Consider the following 22276-nt stretch of genomic DNA (forward strand, 5'->3'; position numbering starts at 1 on the left):
GCGTGGCTCAGTGGAAAGAGCCCGGGCTTGGGAGTCAGAGGTCATGGGTTCGAATCCCAGCTCCACCGCTTATCAGCTGTGTGACTGTGGGCAAGTCACTTCACTTCTCTGTGCCTCAGTTACCTTATCTGTAAAACGGGGATTAAGACTGTGAGCCTAATGTGGGACAACCCTGCATCTCCCCCAGCACTTAGAACAGTGCTCTGCACAGAGTAAGCGCTTAACAAATACCAACATTAATATTATTATTATTATTAACGTGGTAGCAGTTTGGATGGAGAGGCTACAGTGGGTTTTAGCAATGTCATGAAGGTAGATTTGTAGATGCAGATTCAAGAGTTTCACCCTCTGCTTTAAAGATTCCTAAAACTTCCCTGTACTTTCCTACTCACCAGTCCACCCCTTGCACTCCCCTTTGGAAAATTTGGACCACTCCCCCTCTGTCTAAATCACCCTGGTCCTCCCTCAAACTTACTTCCTGGGCCATGTCTTATGCCGGGAAGGCTGCCTCTTACTCTTCCATCCTGCTCCCAATCCCTCCTAGTGCATAAGGTCCTGCCTCACATTCAAAAGGTTCCTGAAAATCACAGCTCGCACAAGAAGCTTTTCCATCCTAATGGGAAAAGAAACCATCAATTTCCCTGTCCAAACTCAGAACTACCTTTCACTTTTCCCCATTATGAGTACAACTGTCCCTCAACTACACTGCCCTTTATTCACCTCACCCTCAGCTCAACGGGACTCGGGCACATAGCCACATTTTTTTTTTTTTAATGTCTGTCTTCCCATCCAGATTATAGCTCCTTTTGGGCAGGAGCTACTCTGTTGTATTGAACTCTCCCAAGTGCTTAGTATAGTGCTCTACACATGGTAAGGGCTCAATAAGTACCTTGATTGACCGAATGACCTTACAGTGTTGGTTTTTTTATCTCATTTGTTAAGCACCTACTATGTGCCAGGCACTGTTCTAAAGCACTGGGGTAGATACAAGGTAATTGGGTTAGATAATAATAATAATAATGTTGGTATTTGTTAAGCGCTTACTATGTGCAGAGAACTGTTCTAAGCGCTGGGGTAAACACAGGGGAATCAGGTTGTCCCACGTGGGGCTCACAGTCTTAATCCCCATTTTACAGATGAGGGAACTGAGGCACAGAGAAGTTAAGTGACTTGCCCACAGTCACACAGCTGACAAGTGGCAGAGCTGGGATTCGAACTCATGAGCCCTGACTCCAAAGCCCATGCTCTTTCCACTGTGCCACGCTGTTTCTCTGTGCAGTCCATGTCCCTCGTGGGGCTCACAGTCTCAACCCCCATTTTACAGATGCGATGACTGAGGCACAGTGAGGCAAAGTGATTTGCCTGAGGTCTCACAGCAGACTATTGGCGGCAAAACATTAGAACCCAGTGCCTTCTGACTTCCAAGCCTGTGCTTTATTCATGAGGCTACATTATTTCATCATTTTTTCATCCAGTCATTCAGTTAACTGAAGAACACACTCAATCGACACTCATTCGGGGTCTCTTTTAGGTCTATCTATACCAATGTTGGCTGTCTCAAATGGATATAGGCCCCAGAGAGCAAAGTCTGTGGGTGAAATTCTTTTTCTTCAGTACTTCAGAGGGAACAGCATGGATCTATTGCTGTTTTAAGAAATGGTAAAAGAAGGTCAACAACTCTGCATAGAGAATCAGGACATTCTCTGGAATTCAGCTGCTCCCCTGCCAAAGCCAAAGATCTCAGAATGTGTATTGCTCAAGTTCAGCTATTTGTTCTTTGAAGGTGTAGAGGGGCAAAGGATGTAGATTAAAGATAATTTATAAATGTGGATTACAACCAGAAAACCTTGTGGAGGACCAAAGAGTCATCTAGTCCATGGAAGGAAAATACATTAACCATTCCAGAAAACTCTTGTTAGTTTGACTGATTGACATATTTCAATAATGGAGATGCTCAGCCTTCCTTGGCAACCCATTCTAGCATCTGACAACCTTCAGGGACAGGAAATTCTTCCCTCTATCTCATTTAAAATCCATCCAATGGCAGTCTTAATGTATTTCCTCCCATTCTGTCCTCAGCACAGTAGTGAACATCTGGTCTCCATAAAGAAAATTAGATGTGGGACGGCATTTTATTCAGGGAAACAGTTGGAAATTTCCTTAGAAATCCATTCCCCAATCTCCAGAATTTTAAATTGAACCTCTCTAGATAAATCGTGGCCTAGTGAAAAGAGGACGGGCCTGGGAGTCAGAAGACCTGGGTTCTAATCCCAACTGTCACTTGCCTGCTTTGTGACCTTGGGCAAATCACTTAACTTCTCTGTGCCTCAGTTTCCTCATCTGTAAAATGGGGATTCAGACTGTCAGCCCCATGTGGAACAGAGACTGCGTTTAACCCGATTACCTTCTACCTACCACAGTAGTATAGTGCCTGGCATGTAATAACCTTCTCACTGTGCCTCGATCTCACCTGTCTCGCTGCCAACCCCTGGCCCACGTCCTATCTCTGGCCTAGAACACCCTCTCTCCTCAAATCTACCCAACAGTCTACCCTCCTTCAAAGCCTTACTACAGGCACACCTCCTCCAAGATGCCTTCCCAGACTAAGCCCATTTCTCCTCATCTGCCACTCCCTTTTGCATCACTCCTCCCTTTGCTTGCTCCATTTGCTATCTTTGCTTGCTCCCTTTGCTATCCCCCAGCCCAGCCCCACAGCACTTATGCATGTAGCTGTAATTTTATTTATTCATATTGATTTCTGTTTACTTGTGTTGATGTCTGTCTCCTCCCTTCTAGATTGTGAGCTCGTTGCGGGTAGGCATTGTCTCTCTTTATTGCTGTATAGTACTTTCCCAAGTGTTTAGTACAGTGTTCTGCACACAGTAAGCACTCAATAAATACAATTGAATGAATGAAATGGTTAACAAATACCACAATTATTATAAACGAGTTCATGATGTCTTGCTTTCAGTTCTCAAGAAAGTAGCTTCCTTAGCTAGCACTCACTGACCTTTCCACTCAGCATGGGAGCAGCATGGCCTAGTGGAAAGACTGTAGGCGTAGGGGTGGGGGACCTGGGTTCTAATCCTGGCTCTGCCACTGCTGTGTGACCTTGGGAAAGTCACTTAACTTCTCTGTGCCTCAGATATCTCAAATTTAAAATGGGTGTTCCATACCTGTTCTCCCTTCCCCTGAGACTGTGAGCCCCATGTGGGATAGGGATGGTGTCCTATTTATTTATATTGTATCTATCCCTGTGCTTAGTATAGTGATAGGCACGTTAAAAATACCACAATTATTACTATTATTAGTATTATTGTTGTTCTATTGTTTTCAAAGACGAAACATCAATGAATGTAGGAACTCACCGGCTTAAGAATCGTGTAAGCACTCCACAGTGGCATCTGGATGTCATGATCAAATCCACTCACATATTCCTCTTGGAAAAGCTGACAATAGCTCTTGCTCTGTAAAACCCTAGGCCTTCCGTATGGTAAGTGTTTATTCACCGTTTCGTTTACTAAAACATCAACAAAAATGCCTTGTTATGAATGAAACACTTTTGCTTAAGAAAATCCCGAGCTGTAGGAGAAAATGCCCCTAACCACAAAATCCAAAAGTCCACACCGATAAACTTTTTAGAAATAAGCCTAGAAGGACCTAGGTTAGTCCAAATGGTTACTATTCATTACTCTTAAGTTCTGGAGCTCTAAGTCTACACATGATGAAGAATAAACATTGTTCTCTCTGATTCAGATTTCAGGAAGTGGTTTGTAAAAATAATAATAATTTTTTTAAAAATTAAGCTCCTTGTGAGGAGGGACCATGTTGATCAACTGTATTATACTGTGCTCTCCGAAGCACTTAGTACAGTGCTCTGCATACAGTAAGTGCTTAATAAATACCTCTGATTGACTTATTGTTGGTATGTGTTAAATGCTTAATTGTGTCAAGCACTGTTCTAAACACTGGGGTAGTTACAAGTCAATCAGCTTGGACATAAGTCCCTGACCCACACAGGGCTCATAGTCTAAGTAGGAGGGAATCAGGAATTGAATTCCATTTTATGGATGAGGAATTTGAGGCACAGAGAAGTTAAGCGACTTGTTAAAGGTTACACAGCAGGCAAATGGCAGAGTCGGAATTAGAACCCAGGTCCCCTGAGTCTCAGGCCTGTGCTCTTTCCATTAAGCCATGTTGCTTCACTTAGTTGAGGAATATAGTCTATCCCTTTCTTTTTGACAAGTGTGTAGACTTGGAAAGTCAGAAGGCAGGAGTAGAAGGGGTTCAGTACCTAGAAATGAGGTGGTGACAGTGTATGAGTTTTGAGAAGATCACAAAGCAAGGAGAGGGAAAAATGAAATTGGCACCTGGAACTGTGGGTAGCACATGCAATAGTGAGCAAGGGGCAATCTATCCAGGTGCACCAGGCAGGTGGAAGAATCTGCTTCTCATACATTAAATTCATTAGACATACGTCTGTCTCTCCCTTCTAGACTGTGAGCCCGTTATTGGGTAGGGATTGTCTCTTTATTGCTGAATTGTACTTTCCAGGTGCTTAGCACAGTGTTCTGCACACAGTATTCATTCATTCGTTCAATAGTATTTATTGAGCGCTTACTATGTGCAGAGCACTGTACTAAGTGCTTGGAATTTACAAATCGGTAACAGAGACAGTCCCTGCCCTTTGATGGGCTTACAGTCTAATCGGGGGAGACAGACAGATAAGAACAATGGCAATAGATAGAATAAGGGGAAGAACATCTCATTAAAACAATAGCAAATAAATAGAATCAAGGTGTGCTCAATAAATACAATTAAATGAATGAACACACTAAAATAATCTGCCCTTCAAAGCCATGTTCATAACTGATCTTACATTGGAAGAGTGATCTCCTCCCAATCTAGAATCAGATCACTGTTTATAAAACAAATGCCTCTCAACAAAGAAAGGCTCTCCATATAGAAGCCTTCTATGGGCCACTTGGACAACTCAAGATTGGGATGGCAACTAAGAAAGACACATTGGTTACTTTGATTTAGGTTGCTTCTATGTCTGACAGAAAATGGTAGATTCTCAAAAAATATCTGGGACTTAATTCTGACCACAACTCCCAAATCTCCTGGAGCCATGTACAAAACACCTTTTTATGGGGGTTTTGCTCAAAAAGATGGAGTAACACTATAGTTATTGAGATTGCTTAGAACCAAGGTCAGTTTGGTTATGTAGTAATCTTGGACTTCTGAATTTTCCTACACACAGAGTAACTTTTATTTTATATCCTGCAAATAAGATGTTCATATATAATAGTAAGGGACTAGCTTAAAAACAATAACTATGGCATTTACTAAGTGTTCCTATGTGTCAAGCGCTGTGCCAAGCACTGGGGTAGAAAATAATCATATCAAATAAAATTCTGCAGAGGGTTCCCAAGATAAAAGATAGGGACAGTATATATCTAACCCCCTTATTACAGATGAGGAAACTCATCTGTGACCTTGGGCAAATCATGTAACTTTGTGCTTCAGTTACCTCCTCTGTAAAATGGGGATTAAGACTGTGAGCCACACGTGGGAAGGGGACTGTGTCCAACCCAATTCGCTCGTATCTACCCCAGCACTTAGAACAGGCTTGACACATAATAAGTGCTCCACAAATACCATCATTATTAGTCAACTATTACCGACCATATTTGTCTACTCATATCCTTGCCTTATTTGGAAATGAAGAGTATTATGATATGTATTTGCAATCTATGGGTACATATGTTTGTCTGTGTTTTTTAAAAATGCCTACTTTACTGCATTTCAGAATTCTGCGAGAGAGTACTCCATACTTGTTTCTACCTTCAGAGTCATACATCAGACATGGCAGCGAGCATCTCCCTCTACTTTCCATAACATTTTAACCAGTGGTTCATTGTTTCATAGTCCCAGTGCTAATGGACTTGACAGGTCATTGTTCTGGCACCTCTAGGTTTTGCCATTTCATTTATGCAGTTAAATATCTATACTTTAGATTTGTAAACATCTTAAATGCTGTAAACATCTCAATTCATATAGTACTTCAAGTTGGCTTTTTTCAACATATCTATAATTATATGAATAAAATGATAATAATAATAATGATTTAAAGGTTATATAATATCTCATATAAAGTCACTCTTTTGACCAGGAGAAGATGCCCCTGATAGTGAAATTCACAACTAGGAGTGTGTGTGGGTGGATGGAGGGGAGGAGATGGGGAAGAGCGGGGTAGTTAAAAGGCAAATGGAGGACCCAAGTTCTGGAAGCCAAGTGGAAAGACCACAGGCCTGGGAGTCAGAGGACCTGGGTTCTATTCCTGGCCCTGCCACTTATTTGCTGTGTGACCTTGGGCAAGACACCTAACTTTTCTGTGCCTCAGTTACCTCATCTGTAAAGTGGAGATGAAGGCTGTGAGCCCTATGTGGGACAGGGACTGTGTCCAATCTGATTAGCTTGTATTGATCCCAGGACTTAACATAGTGCCTGGCAGTATTTAACAAGTACCATTAAACAAACAGAAAGACTCTCTCTTACTGTGCTGTCATGGCTGCTGCTTGCTGCCAGTGGTGATGATTTCATCTGTGTCTCCTTGTTTCATAATCCTTTCATTATGTTCATTCAATAGTATTTATTGAGCGCTTACTATGTGCAGAGCACTGTACTAAGCGCGTGGGATGAACAAGTCGGCAACAGATAGAGACAGTCCCTGCCGTTTGATGGGCTTACAGTCTAATCGGGGGAGACGGACAGACAAGAACAATGGCAATAAACAGCGTCAAGGGGAAGAACATCTCGTAAAAACAATGGCAACTAAATAGAATCAAGGCGATGTACAATTCATTAACAAAATAAATAGGGTAACGAAAATATATACAGTTGAGCGGATGAGTACAGTGCTGTGGGGATGGGAAGGGAGAGGTGGAGGAGCAGAGGGAAAAGGGGAAAATGAGGCTTTAGCTGCGGAGAGGTAAAGGGGGGATGGCAGAGGGAGTAGAGGGGGAAGAGGAGCTCAGTCTGGGAAGGCCTCTTGGAGGAGGTGATTTTTAAGTAGGGTTTTGAAGAGGGAAAGAGAATCAGTTTGGCGGAGGTGAGGAGGGAGGGCGTTCCAGGACCCGCGGGAGGACGTGACCCAGGGGTCGACGGCAGGATAGGCGAGACCGAGGGACGGTGAGGAGGTGGGCGGCAGAGGAGCGGAGCGTGCGGGGTGGGCGGTAGAAAGAGAGAAGGGAGGAGAGGTAGGAAGGGGCAAGGTGATGGAGAGCCTTGAAGCCTAGAGTGAGGAGTTTTTGTTTGGAGCGGAGGTCGATAGGCAACCACTGGAGTTGTTTAAGAAGGGGAGTGACATGCCCAGATCGTTTCTGCAGGAAGATGAGCCGGGCAGCGGAGTGAAGAATAGACCGGAGCGGGGCGAGAGAGGAGGAAGGGAGGTCAGAGAGAAGGCTGACACAGTAGTCTAGCCGGGATATAACGAGAGCCCGTAACAGTAAGGTAGCCGTTTGGGTGGAGAGGAAAGGGCGGATCTTGGCGATATTGTAGAGGTGAAACCGGCAGGTCTTGGTAACGGATAGGATGTGTGGGGTGAACAAGAGGGACGAGTCAAGGATGACACCGAGATTGCGGGCCTGAGAGACGGGAAGGATGGTCGTGCCATCCACGGTGATAGAGAAGTCTGGGAGAGGACCGGGTTTGGGAGGGAAGATGAGGAGCTCAGTCTTGCTCATGTTGAGTTTTAGGTGGCGGGCTGACATCCAGGTGGAGACGTCCCGGAGGCAGGAGGAGATGCGAGCCTGAAGGGAGGGGGAGAGGACAGGGGCGGAGATGTAGATCTGCATGTCATCTGCGTAGAGATGGTAATCAAAGCCGTGAGAGCGAATGAGTTCACCGAAGGAGTGAGTGTAAATGGAGAACAGAAGAGGGCCAAGAACTGACCCTTGAGGAACTCCAACAGTTAAAGGATGGGAGGGGGAGGAGGCGCCAGCGTAGGAGACCGAGAATGATCGGCCAGAGAGGTAAGAGGAGAACCAGGAGAGGACAGAGTCCGTGAAGCCAAGGTGAGATAAGGTATGGAGGAGGAGGGGATGGTCGACAGTGTCAAAGGCAGCAGAGAGGTCAAGGAGGATCAGAATGGAGTAGGAGCCATTGGATTTGGCAAGAAGGAGGTCATGGGTGACCTTAGAGAGAGCAGTCTCAGTAGAGTGGAGGGGACGGAAGCCAGATTGGAGGGGGTCTAGGAGAGAATGGGAGTTAAGGAATTCTAGGCATCGACTGTAGATGACTCGTTCTAGGATTTTGGAAAGGAAGGGTAGTAGGGAGATAGGACGATAACTGGAGGGGGAAGTGGGGTCAAGAGCGGGTTTTTTTAGGATGGGGGAGACGTGGGCATGTTTGAAGGCAGAGGGGAAGGAGCCCTTGGAGACTGAGTGGTTAAAAATAGAAGTTAAGGGCGGTAGGAGGGCAGGGGCGATGGTTTTAAGAAGGTGAGAGGGAATGGGGTCCGAGGCGCAGGTGGAGGGGGTGGCACTTGCGAGGAGGGAGGAGATCTCCTCTGAGGATACTGCAGGGAAGGATGGGAAAGTAGGGGAGGGGGTTGGTGGGGGGGAGGGGAGAGGCAGAGGGGTGACTTTGGGGAGCTCAGACCTGATCGTGTTGATTTTCGTGAGGAAATAGGTGGCCAGATCATTGGGGGTGAGAGAAGGGGGAGGGGGAGGAACAGGGGGCCTAAGGAGAGAGTTAAAGGTCCGGAACAATCGGCGGGGGTGACGGGCATGGGTGTCGACGAGGGAGGAGAAGAAGCTTTGCCTGGCGGAGGAGAGGGCAGAGTTAAGGCAGGAAAGGATAAATTTGAAGTGTGTGAGGTCGGCTTGGTGCTTGGACTTTCGCCAGCAGCGCTCAGCAGCTCGAGCATAGGAGCGTAGGAGGCGGACGGAGGAGGTGATCCAGGGCTGTGGGTTAGTGGCGCGAGAGCGGCGGAGGGAAAGGGGGGCGAGAGAGTCGAGATGAGTAGAGAGGGTGGAGTTGAGAGCGGAGACCTGATCGTCGAGAGTGGGAAGAGAGGACAGGGCGGCAAGGTGAGGCGAGATGCTATTGGAAAGACGGATGGGATCGAGAGAGCGGAGGTCTCTGTGGGGCAGTAGCGAAGATTTGCAGGGGGAGGGAGTGTGAGAGATGAGGCAGGTGAGAAGATTATGTGTCCACTGTCATCCCACACCATCCTTATTCTTAGATGGTACGCCCCTTGAGAGCCATATCTAATTCTCACCCATGCATTCTTTCCCATGGGTGCTTTGCACACCATTAAACAATTAATAAATATTATTTATTAATAGCATTTATTAAGCACTTACTGTGTGCAAAGCACTATATTAAGCACTTGGGATAGTGCAATATAACAATAATAATAATAATAACAATAATGTTGGCATTTGTTAAGCGCTTACTATGTGCAGAGCACTGTTCTAAGTGCTAGGGTAGATACAGGGTCATCAGGTTTTCCCACATGAGGCTCACGGTTAATCCCCATTTTACAGATGAGGTAACTGAGGCACAGAGAAGTGAAATGACTTGCCCACAGTCACACAGCTGACAAGTGGCAGAGCCGGGAGTCGAACCCATAACCTCTGACTCCGAAGCCCAGGCTCTTTTCACTGAGCCACGCTGCTTCCCCAATAAACAGACATTCCCTGCCTTCAACAAGCTTACAGTCGAGAGGGGGAGATGGATTAATATAAATAAATTACAGATATAATTTATTACTACTACTAAAATCAAGAGCTGGTCCATGAGTTGTTACTTAAGAATAAAGGTTTGGGTGGGGGAAACATTTTGCATTATTCTAGCTTGATTTGTTTTTATTCACCTACCTTTAGATGAGCTGAGATTTAGCCTTTGGTTGAGTACATCTATATTCTGTAAAATAATGAGAAAAATTGTGAATACTTCAGGAGGGTTCTTGAGGAACTGGGGTAAACTTCAGAATGAAGGGTTTAAAGGAGAGAGAAAGGGAAAAAAAGAGCGAGAGCTGTTATTCGTTAGGAGATTCCCTGAGAGAGGTGGCACTCTCCCATCTCTTAGGCAACGTGAACTCTCCATTTCACACAGCCCCTTACACTTCAAAAACCTACTGAATCCACACTTACTTGCAAAGGACATCTACAGCCTGAAATATTTGATTCTGTGGGGCCAAAGGGACATTCAATGGGGCTAGACACTTCTTTGGGGAATGATGGTGTGTAGAAAGGTGCCTTCAAAAGATGGTTTAAGCTCCCGTGAGTCCCATTGTTGGGTGCTGGTTTGATGTGCAAAAGATCTGTTGGGAAAACAGAATGCACAGTGTTCAGATTTTTATTTCCTTTTAAAAATGAAAGTGAAACTTTCTTAAGTGCAAAGAACGAAGAAAAGGAAATCAATAAATCAGTCAATGGTATTCACAGAGTACTCACAATGTACAGAGCACTCTAAGTGCTTGGCAGAGTACAATACAACAGAGTTGGTAGATATGTTCCCTACCCACAGTGGAGGAATGGAAGACAGGAGAATTGAAAGATGGAAGAAGGCAGGTGAAAGGAGGGAGGGAGGGCTTAACACAGCCACTTTGCACAGCCACTCAGTACTTCGTACAGAGCTCTACACAGCATTAGCACTCATAAAGCATAAATACCATTGATTCACTAGATTGAGGGAGGGAGGGAGGGAGGGAGGGAGGGAGGGAAGTTGGAAAAACATCCGGAGAAGGGAATGTGGGAAAAAGGAAGAATGACGGAAAGAAAAGAGGAAGGGAAGGAGGAAACAAAATGAAGTGAAACCCTACCACACTACTGCGGCTCCTTGAATTCAGACCTGAACAACTTGAGTCCCATTATTGGTATATCTGCAAGTCCTGGACCCTTATCCTGCTGCTTTTTACCTTGACGAGTCAGTATCCCTATAGCTCCCCCGTGTAGACAGTAGCTCTTTTTGGGCAAGGATCGCATCTACCAACTCTGTTGTAGCATTTTCACAAGCACTTAAGTATGGCGCCCTGCTCACAGTCAGCACTCAAAAAAAAGCCAGTGCTTAGTAGAGTGTCCGGCACATATTAAGTGCTTAATTAATACAATTAAAAATTGATTAAATACTACTGATTGATCACAATGGTGAGAGTCAGGCTCCCAGGAGGCACATTCACCAGGCCATATTTATGGAGCTGTCAAAATACATGGGTTTAAAATGGAACAAATAGTAGTGACTGTGATATTCATTAGGTGTTGACTCTGGGCCAAGCATTGTGCTTAGATACAAGATAATCAGATCAGAAAAATTCCCAGTTTTGCATGGGGCCCTCAACTGCCCAGTTACCTCTGTGGTGACTGGGATTTTGCCATCTGCAGTGAGAAGGCAAGGGGGGCAGGAACTAGTGGGGAAAGTCATCAGGCTAATGAGGACATCATAGCCTAGTGACTAGAGCATGGACCTGGGAGACAGAGGACCTGGATTCTACTCCTGGCTCCGCCACTTGTCTGCTATGTGACCTTGGGTAAGTCACTTCACTTCTCCATGCTTCAGTTACCTCATCTGGAGCCCCATGAGGGACAGGGACAGGGTTCAACCTGACAGGGTCAGGTTAACCCATCGCTTAGAACAGTGCCTGGCACATAGTAAGCACTTAATACATGATATTTTTTAAAAAATGCCTTTTGGACTGCTCCTTGCTGCTCCCAGAAGAGTCTCCCCTACACCATCTCCCCAGCCATTGGGGGATGCTGATTGGTCAGACACATGGGCGGGAGTTCTTGATAACCAACTAACACTCTTGCAGTATTACCAGTGTTGGGAACGTTGCAGAATATTGGAAGACTGTAATAGACACTGTGAGCTCATTATGGGCAGGGAATGTCTGTTGTTGTACTGTACTCTCCCAAACAAAAATTCTTCACCATTGGCTTTAAAGCACTTAATCACCTTGCACCCTCCTACCTCGACTTGCTACTTTACTACAACCCAGTCTGCACACTTAGTTCCTCTAATGCTAACCTTCTCACTGTACCTAGATTTCATTTCTCCGCCGACCTCTCGCCTATGTCCTATTTCTGGCCTGGAATGCACTCCCTCCTTATATTAGACAGATAATTGCACTCCCCCACTTCGAAACCTTACTCAAGGCATATCTCCTCCAAGAAGCCTTCTCTGACTAAGCCCTCCTCTCCTCTTCTCCCACTCCCTTTAGTGCCACTGTTACTTGCTCCTTCATTCATTCTCCCTCCCATCCCCACAGCACATATGCATATAGCTGTAATTTATTTATTCATCTATTCATATATTTGCCCTCTCAGGTGAGTTTCCAGTACTCTACCAGTCTCGACTATGGGAGGGAGAGTTAAGCAAAGGCCTATCCATTCCACTCCCAGCTGGGACAGTGGCTAGCGAGTGGAAGGCAATCTGCTACAAGTCAAACATCATCTGTACTGGAAAGCAGTGACATGGGAGAGAGTCAAGGGTGGAGACTCAAGTTTACTGTGCGGAAGGGGGCAATGGTAAACCACTTCTGTATTTTTACCAAGAAAACTCTATGAATACTCTACCAGAATGATTGCAGTTGGAGGTGGGGCATTCTGGGAGAGATGGGTCCATGGTGTTGCTATGGGTCAGAGACAACGCGGGGGCATACAACAATAATTTATCTATTTATTTATATTAATGCATGCCTCCCCTCTAGACTGTGAGCTCTTTTGGTCAGGAATATGTGTTATGTTGTACTCTCCCAAGCGCTTAGTACAGTGCTTTGCACACAGTAAGCACACAATAAATACTATTGTCTGTCTGGCTGTCCCAGGTGCTTAGTTCAGTGCTTTGCACAATGTAGGAACTCAAATACAAGTGAATACACAAATTGCTATGCAAATATGCTGTGATTATAGTGCCAGTCATGTTCCTCTAGGGCAAGAGGCATTTCTAGACTGTGAGCCCATTGTTGGGTAAGGATTGTCTCTATTCATTACTGAATTGTACTTTCCAAGTGCTTAGTACAGTTCTCTGCACACAGAAAGAGCTCAATAAATATGATTCAATGAATGAATTCAATCAAATCATGGATGTGGGGATCCAGCCCCTAATCCAAAGGAGAATTTTGGGGACTTGATATGCCTTTTTCTGGAAATTGGGTACTCACCACACAATAGATTATAAATCTCAATATTCTCAAATGGCTCCACTTCAGTCTTGTCTTTAAAATCTGGTCCATGGGCCAGAAAGATAGCCTATAGTGGGATTGGAAATGCAGTTATTAAAAACCTTTAAAGCTGTAGAAAAGAAAATACATAAGAGTTTAGGAAAAAAAAGTAGAAAACTGCTAAAACATAGAAAGTCATTTAGTAATCATTACTTTACTAAAAATTATCATGTCTTAGGCCTTATGTAAAATGTTCCTTTCACTCAACTCAACTAAATGAAAGCATGAGAGCCTACAGGAAACTCGAAGAAAGTTTGAAAAAATCTTTCTGGGCCCGGCAAAGCTTATAGTTAGCAAAGTATCAATTCACCAATGCCATCTCTTCATTCCAAGCATTAACATCTTTAGCCCAGATACCTAGGCTAGCAGACTCTAGCCCTCTATAGACAAACACTTCCAGTATACTAAACCTAAAGAAGTAGAATCTGAGGTTGGTTTGATGAGATGGGCAGCACCTAAAATACCTTCAATATATTTCGTCAAAGACAAAAAAATCCTGGATTCGAGTCCCTGTGCTTACATTCAGAGCCAGCCTGTAGATAATCATGAGTCTCTACATGATTTTGTTGGTGAATTCTACATGTAGCCTCATTTCAAAATCACTTGGGCCCTTGAGTAATATGTTCAAATTGTTTTAAGACTAACCATCACTGTTTTGTAAATTCCTCTTAAAAAAGACTCCCCCAACCTTCACTATATAAAATGCGGTCTCCTTTGCTAATATTTTTATTATACTGCATTTGTTAAATGCTTACTATGTAGATACAAGTTAATCACCAGATTGGACACAGTCCCTGTCCCGCACAGGGCTAAAAGTCTAAGTAGAAGGGAGAACTTGAATTTACTCTTCATTTTACAGATGAGAAAACCAAGGCACAGAGATATGACTTGCCAAGTTCACACAGCAGGTAAAAGTGGCAGAGCTGGGATTAGAATCCAGGTTTTCTGACTCCCAGGCCCCAAGCTCTTTCCATAAGGGCATTACATCCCATTACTTTGTAATGAATATGTTATTCAGACTTCATATCTGATTGCTCCACTGTTTTCCGTTCTTAGATGGTAAGAGCAGGGGCTGTGCCTATTAACAGAGCTCTTTTTAGCACCCAGTCACAAAAGAAACAACACTTATAATTCCTTGTATCCTTATAGTACTTTGATTTTTTTCAAAGCATTTTCACATCAACTGCCTCATTTTATCCTCACTATCCCCATTTGCAGATGAGAAAACTGAGACAGAGCAATTAAATAACTTTCTCAAGATCACACAGGGAGGTGGTGTCATAGCTAGAATTTACAATAGGAAAGCACTGTACTACATGCTGGGAAAAGGTACAAGGATATCACTTCAAACCCTTTAGAGGTGAGCCACAAGGAAAGTATATTTGAAACATGTTTTTGTTGGGTTTTTATTTTTGTTGTTTGCTTTATAGTATTTGCTGAGTGCTTACTATGTGCCAGGCACTTATCTAAATGCTGGAGTAGGTAATCAGGTTGGACACAGCCCCATGTCCCACATGGGGCTCACAATCTTAATCCCCATTTTACAGATGAGGGAACTGAGGCACAGAGAAGTAAAGTTCCTTGCCCAAGGTCACACAGTAGACGAGTGGCAAAGGCAGAATTTGAACCCAAGTCCTTCTGACTCTGAGGCCCAAGCTCTATCCACACCACTTCTGCTAGTGAGGATACACATTTGCAAATATGCAACTTTATCCATACTATCCCAGAGAAGCACATCTTTAAAAAAAAAAAACTCAGAGAAGGAAGCATCATTTGTACTGAAGCACAGGCTAGGAGATTAGAAGGATAAGGTCGTGTGTATCCCAATGCTTAGTATAGTGTCTGACACATAGTAAGTTCTTAACAAATGCCATAAAAAAATGTGGCTTAGAGTCCAATTTGGCTCTGTCACTTGCCCGCTTTGTAACTCTGAACAAATCACTTAACTTCAGCACTTCATTTTCCTCATCTTCAAAATGGGGATGAAACACTTTCTCTCCCTTCAATTGTGAGACCCAAGTTGGAGAGGGCTGCATCTGACACAGCTCTTTGTGGGGCAGAGAATGTGTCTATCAACTCTATTGCATTATACTTTCCCAAGTGTTTAGTACCGTGCTCTGAACACAATAAGCGCTTTATTATCTTGTATCTCCCCCAGTGCTTGGAACATAGTACAGTGCTTAACAAGTACTGTGCTTGGCACATAGTAAGTGCTTAATGAATACCATATGCATATAGACAGAAAAATTGTTTCAGTGTTATAATGCTCTAAAATAAACATCTCACCTCCATACTTTTAAACTCATTGTCATAACCATGGTTTCCTCCCTTGCAGAATGTATAAGCTTTGCTCCTGCGAAGAAAGAATGTGATAGAAATCTGAAATCCAGGAGCTTTTTAGCTTTCAAAAATGCACGATAATTAGGCACACTGTATTTTTATCAATTCTAAGGTTGGCTGTCTAGGTAACCACACAATTATCCAGACAACTGTCTTAGTGTAGATGACAATCCAATTCTTCATTTGTGAAAATTGCATTTGGTTTCTTTGATCTGCTTCTCTTCTTAGATGGTATGTATTCCTTGTTAATTTTGCAGGCCTTATTTCCTAATCTCTTTTTTCCCCCTATGATTTTTCCAAGCTCTACAATTCAGAAATACATATTTGATATATGAAAGCAGACATAATAATAATAATAATGTTGGTGTATGTTAAGCGCTATGTGCGGAGCACGGTTCTAAGCGCTGGGGTAGATACAGAGTCATCAGGTTGTCCCACGTGAGGTTCACAGTTAATCCCCATTTTACAGATGAAGTAACTGAGGCACAGAGAAGTTAAGTGACTTGCCCACAGTCACACAGCTGACAAGTGGCAGAGTCGGGATTAGAACCCATGACCTCTGACTCCCAAGCCCAGGCCCTTTCCACTGAGCCATGCTGCTTCTATGTGACAGTTGACAGTTGACTTATGACAGTTAGCAATTTGATAACCAGGAAAATAACTGTGTAGGACAGTTCCCATGGTATCCTGATGATAGGCTCTTTGCCTGAAAAGCTTTTTGATTTGAAACTAAAACCAAAAAGCAGTGACATTTTCAAATGGAAAGCCTCAAGAGGATTTTTTTGCTGGGTTTTTATTTCCCTTGAGTCAGAAAGCTCATAAAAATAACTGCTTAACTCATCTTAAATATAGAGGTCAGATGAACTAGACATATTTTTAAATTATGATCGATTGTGGAAGATCGGTTCTTTTTCCTTGAGCTGTTCATTTTCTGCAAACCATTTCACATGTCCTGCAGGTGAACTCTGGACTAAGTCGAGATAAACTGCTATCAGAGAATTCTCTCATCCTATCAGATCAGCCCACTAGTTTAAAATTTTAGGAAACCAAGTTTCCTTTCAGTGTTTGTAGCAGGGCAGAGGGGGGTACCTCAAAAGGCAGAATGCAAAGTACAGAATAGCGCTCTCTGCACTAAGATACATGGGGTTAATCAGCCACATCCCATTCTGCTTTCAGAACAATTCCTCTCAAATCATTTCTAAAGCATTCAACTCTTGGCACAGGCTCTTGGGAAAGGTTACTCTTTTTCTACTGTTGCACAACAGAAGTTGATAGGAAGTACAAAATCCAAATACATTTAAATGATCGGTCACTGTTCCCAGTGGATTTCGTGCAACTGAAAACAGAAAACCAGTTGGGCACATTTTCAAATGTGCTTAACTGGTGTGGTTGATGGGAATTACAGATGGAAAATGTGGAAACTGATGTTAGAGGAGGAATGTAGTGGCCTCATTTGTCCTTTTCTATTCTATTGGCCTTGTTTGTCCAGTTGTTGCTTGAATTTCTACAGGGCCAATTCTGTGGTCTTGCCCACCCTACAAAGACAACTGAACACAGGGCCGTGCTTAATTAGGAAGGCCACACAAAAAATCACTTCCAAATAAAAGATTCCTCTTGATGTTCAGAATATTAGGAGCAGTTCGCATTCAAAAATCACATGAACTCGGATAATGAAGTCACAAGCACAATAAAGGCAGCTTTGATTTCTTTTGTTCTCTAGAACAATGTCTTTCCTTCAGAGTGTGGACGATGAAAAGAGGTCTTCTTATTTCATACTATTTCTAGAAAACAGAACCATTTGGAACATGTCAGCTGCACCAGTAAACTTGGGGGATTCAGTTACCAAATCTTGGTTCTGAGCAGTAAACTTCACTGTAGAGATAACCAAATGGATTTGGGTTAGAGTTTTAGGGAGAGTTAAAATTCTGAGGGCCAATGGGAAGGAGTCGGGTTTGCTGTGGGAGAGATGGGTGACCGATGGTTCCACTCAATACCGCTTGTTGGTGGGGCCATCTTTAGATCATACCCTGGCCTTTTGACCCAGTGGTATATATTGGTTCCCCTGGGCCTGCTTAGTCTAGAGTCACCCTAGTGGATTTGCCTTAAGTCCTGACTGGTCTCAGGAGGCCTCCAGAAAGGCAATCACACAATAGCTTTCTTGGTTGGCCCTCTACCACAGTTCTCTGTCAGAACCTGTGAGCTGAAGAGAGAGAAAATGGTGGCTTTCTGACCTATTTTGGCTTCCAAGCTTGCCCCCCTCCTTGTCCTTCATTCTCCCTAAAATTCCCTGTTCCTTTCTCACCCCAACACAAATATGAAAAGATGACCCTAGCAGATCCCAGATAGCCAGACACATGTGATGTCACATGTGTTATGTCGGGATGACGTCGTGCATCACTGTCCAGAAGCCTGCCCAAGGCCACCCATGCCTTGCATGTTTTTTCAGAGGAACTTCTGATCCCTCCATGTCCTCCCATACCCTTGTCAGTCAATCATATTTACTAAGTGCTTACTTTATTAAGTGCTTGGGAGAGTACAATATGACAGACACACTCCCTACTTATAACAAGCTTACAGCGCTCCATGTTCTTCAATGCCTTTGGCAGTCAATTGTATTTATTGAGTACTTACCGTGTGCAGAGCACTATACTGAGTGCTTGGGAGAGTACAATATAACAGACAAATTCTCTGCCCACAACAAGCTAATTGTGCTCCCTTCCCTGGTCCCTGTGGACACAGGCACTAATCCTGAGCAATGGAACAAGAGAACAAGAACAGAGCTAGCAGTAATATTTATTAAGCACTTTTTTTTACGTACAGCACCGTCTTATGCATTAATTCATTCAGTTGGATTTATTGAGGGCTTACTGTGCACAAAGCACTGTACTCAGTGTTTGGGAGAATACAATATAAACAAACACATTCCCTGCCCATAAGGAGCTTACAGTCTAGAAGGGGCGTTACCCAGATATTCTTAAATAAATACCAGTTATAAAGGCAACTTGTGCCATAATCACAATTGACAGCAGGCAAGGCGGCCAAAAACCAGACTGGTGAGTAAAAAACTGGATGAGTGGCCACTCTAGTAAGGGGACTGACCAGAAGACAATTAAGGCTGAGCATTATAGTGGACAACTCACGGCCTTCCAGGTTACCTAGGAGTCACAGAGAAATGCAGTGTGGTGTTACAGAGCCACCTATAGGACACCATGGTTCAGGAGAGTCATATTATATATATATAATATATAATGAATGTATTATTCATTATATTCATATATATATATAATGATAATAATAATGTTGGTATTTGTTAAGCGCTTACTATGTGCAGAGCACTGTTCTAAGCGCTGGGGTAGACATAGGGGAATCAGGTTGTCCCACGTGGGGCTCACAGTCTTAATGCCCATTTCACAGATGAGGTAATTGAGGCCCAGAGAATTTAAGTGACTTGCCCACAGTCACACAGCTGACAAGTGGCAGATATATGACTCTCCTGAACCATGGTGTTCTATGTATATGTAATGTATATAATTACAGTCCCTCTAGACTATAAGCTCCTTGTGGACACGGAACACGTCTACCAGCTCTGTTTATATTGTTCTCTCCCACAGGCTTAGTACAGAGCTAGGCACACAGTAAGTGCTCAATAAATGATTGATTCAATTATAAAAAAACGCTGTGATCCCAGCCTCATTTTCAATCCAGTGAAAGAGAGAGGGGTAACATGTTTTACACACCAGCTCTGCTGTGGCTCACTGGAAAAAGCCCGGGCTTGGGAGTCAGAGGTCATGGGTTCGAACCAGCTCTGCCACTTGTCAGCTGTGTGACTGTGGGCAAGTCACTTAACTTCTCTGGGCCTCAGTTCCCTCATCTGTAAAATGGGGATGAAGTCTGTGAGCCTCACGTGGGACAACCTGATTATCCTGTATCTACCCCAGCACTTAGAACAGTGCTCTGCACATAATAAGCACTTAACAAATACCAACATTACATTATTATTATTATTGAAGAATGCCAGGCTGAGTCCTCTACACCCTAAGTAAGCTCCACTCTCAGCTGGTAACTAATGCACTGTCTGAGCAGTGGGGATACAGCGGTCGGAGTAAGTCATGTTCCATTCCTCACTACAAGGAGGAATATGCAAGAAGGCAACATTCACAGAGCTCCTCTTTGGGTCCTGGGGGCACTATTGGAAACCAACTACTGGACTGTATTGGACTGTACTCTCCCAAGTGCTTAGTAGGGTTCTCTGCATGCAGTAAGTGCTCAATAAATACCCTTGATTGAGTCGTGGAGGCAGGGCAGCAGGGAGTAGTGGATTGAACACGGGGCCTGAGAGTAAGAAAGTTATGACTGCTTTTCTGCTGTATGATCTTGGGCAAGTCACTTCACATTTCTGTGCCTCAGTTATCTCATCCATAAAAGGGGGGTTGAGACTGTGAGTCCTATGCGGTACAGGGCAGTCCAATTAGTTTGTATCCATCCCAGTGCTTATTACGGTGCCTGGCACAGAGTAAGCACTTAAATACCACAGTCATTATTATTATTATTTTATCCTCCTTGTGCATGTTTCTCTGAGCAGCCTAGGGACAGCACACTATTGACTACTGTGTCCTAGGGTATTGTAAGGCTGGTTTTCCAAAAAGAGGGATGGGAATTCCCATGTGGTACTGTTTTGAGGGTAATACACTGACCTCAGGATTCCTGGGACAGGACTGATCCCCACCCCATAAAGATGTAGAAATGCCATCCCAAATGTCCATCTAGTTCTGTACTTGGCCTCCAACAGTGGCAACAGGACTCTTGGAGAAAATTACTGCATGAATGGCATCTTCTTGGATATAATAATAATGGTGGTATTTAAGTGCTTACTATGTGCAAAGCACTGTTCTAAGCACTGGGAGGATACAAGGTAATCAGGTTGTCCCACATGGGGCTCACAGTTTTAATCCCCATTTTACAGATGAGGGAACTGAGGCACAGAGAAGTTAAGTGACTTGCCCAAAGTCACACAGCTGGCAAGCGGCACAATAATGATAATGGTATTTGTTAAGCGCTTACTATGTGCCAAGCACTGTTCTAAGTGCTGGGGTAGATAAAAGTTAATCAGGTTGTCCCACGTGGGGCTCACAGTCTTAATCCCCATTTTACAGATGAGGTAACTGAGGCACAGGAAGTTAAATAACTTGTCCAAGCTCACATAGCAGACAAGTGGCTGAGGCGGGATTAGAGCCCACATCCTCTGACTCCCAAGCCCATGCTCTGGTCATTAAGCCAAGCTGCTGCATCCTTGTGATGAGGAATGTAACATAACCTTTTTGTTAATGGTATTTAAACCCTTATTATATGCCAGGTATTGTTCTAAGCTGTGAAGTAAGTAATTAGGTTGGATGCAGTCCCTGTCCCACATGAGGCTCACAGTCTTAATCCCCAATTTACAAATAAGGTAGCTGAAGCACAAAGAAGTAAAGTGATTTGCCCAAGGTCACAGCAGACGAGTGGCAGAGTCAGGATTAGAACCCAGGTCCTAATGCCCAGGTCCATTCTCTATCCACTAAGCCATGCGACTTCGCCCACTATGGACTGTTGTGTAGATTGTAAGCCTGTCCTTTAGAATGTACATGTTTTGTGAGCAGAGAACGTCTACCAACCTGTCTTTCTGTATTCTCCCAAGCACTTAGTACAGTGGTCTGCAAACAGAAAGCATTCAATAAATGTGATTGCCTGATTACATCCTCACTTCCCGGACGCCATGTTAGTTACACCCTGAGAGCAGGTAATTTTCTACAAATTTCAACTAGAAACAAAACTAGCCACCATTGACTAGATTTTTCAATGACTAGAGTATTAAGCACTTGTTTACTCTCCAAGGCACTTGGCACAGGGCTCTGCCCACAATAAGTGCTCAATAAATGTGATTGATAGATGATTCAGCGTTCTACGCTTCCACCGCACTCTCCGGTACCCAGAGCATGAAAAGACAGGACACCTGCCAGTCCGTTGTTCTCTCGTCTTCTGTGTCAGTTTGAAGTCTTGATGTATTTTTAAATCTAATTGCCAACTCTAACCTAAATGTCACAAGCGATGACAGATGAGGTAATTCAGAAGGCCAAGCCCTAAGTTTTTACATTCTGGAGTTGGAGTTTAAGGTTCTGATTCTCACATGTTCTGATTGTGTCCCTGAGACCATTTGAACCCCATCAAAGAGTGGTGCAGATCAGGGAAATGTAGAACTGGGATATTTGAAGTAGCTACAGCAGCATCTATCTGTCCTGATAGAATGAAGAAGCCTGGGGATTGTGACATTATCATTAATATTAATCATAATAATAATAATTGGGTATTTGTTAAGCACTTACTATAATAATGTTGGTACTTGTTAAGCGCTTACTATGTGCAGAGCACTGTTCTAAGCGCTGGGGGAGATACAGGGTAATCAGTTTGTCCCATGTGAGGCTCACAGTCTTAATCCCCGTTTTACAGATGAGGTAACTGAGGCACAGAGAAGTTAAGTGACTTGCCCACAGTCACACAGCTGACAGGTGGCAGAGCCGGGATTCAAACCCATGACTCTGGCTCCCAACCCTGGGCTCTTTCCACTGAGCCATGCTGCTTCTATGTGCCAAGAACTGTGCTAAGAAGCCGGAAATGGTTTTGCCCAATGGTTAGAGGACAGGCCTGGGAGTCAGAAAGATTGGTGTTCTA

At 43.8% G+C, this 22276-nt stretch overlaps 1 protein-coding gene across 3 annotated transcripts in view; it reads right to left on the minus strand.

Moving 5' to 3' along the window:
- ENPP3 (ectonucleotide pyrophosphatase/phosphodiesterase 3) overlaps positions 1–22276 on the minus strand; it is a 115709-nt gene that overhangs the window by 20596 nt on the left and 72837 nt on the right. For all 3 annotated transcript variants that reach the window (XM_007671617.3, XM_007671618.3, XM_029058362.2), the window contains exons 17-21: positions 15518–15584; positions 13172–13259; positions 10164–10333; positions 9888–9933; positions 3369–3520 (exon numbers count right to left, since the gene is read on the minus strand). In XM_007671617.3, coding sequence (XP_007669807.2) covers positions 3369–3520; positions 9888–9933; positions 10164–10333; positions 13172–13259; positions 15518–15584 — 523 coding nt within the window. The remainder of the gene's footprint in view (positions 1–3368; positions 3521–9887; positions 9934–10163; positions 10334–13171; positions 13260–15517; positions 15585–22276) is intronic.

The sequence above is a fragment of the Ornithorhynchus anatinus genome, chromosome 2 (assembly GCF_004115215.2).
Source record: "Ornithorhynchus anatinus isolate Pmale09 chromosome 2, mOrnAna1.pri.v4, whole genome shotgun sequence".
Classification (NCBI taxonomy): domain Eukaryota; kingdom Metazoa; phylum Chordata; class Mammalia; order Monotremata; family Ornithorhynchidae; genus Ornithorhynchus; species Ornithorhynchus anatinus.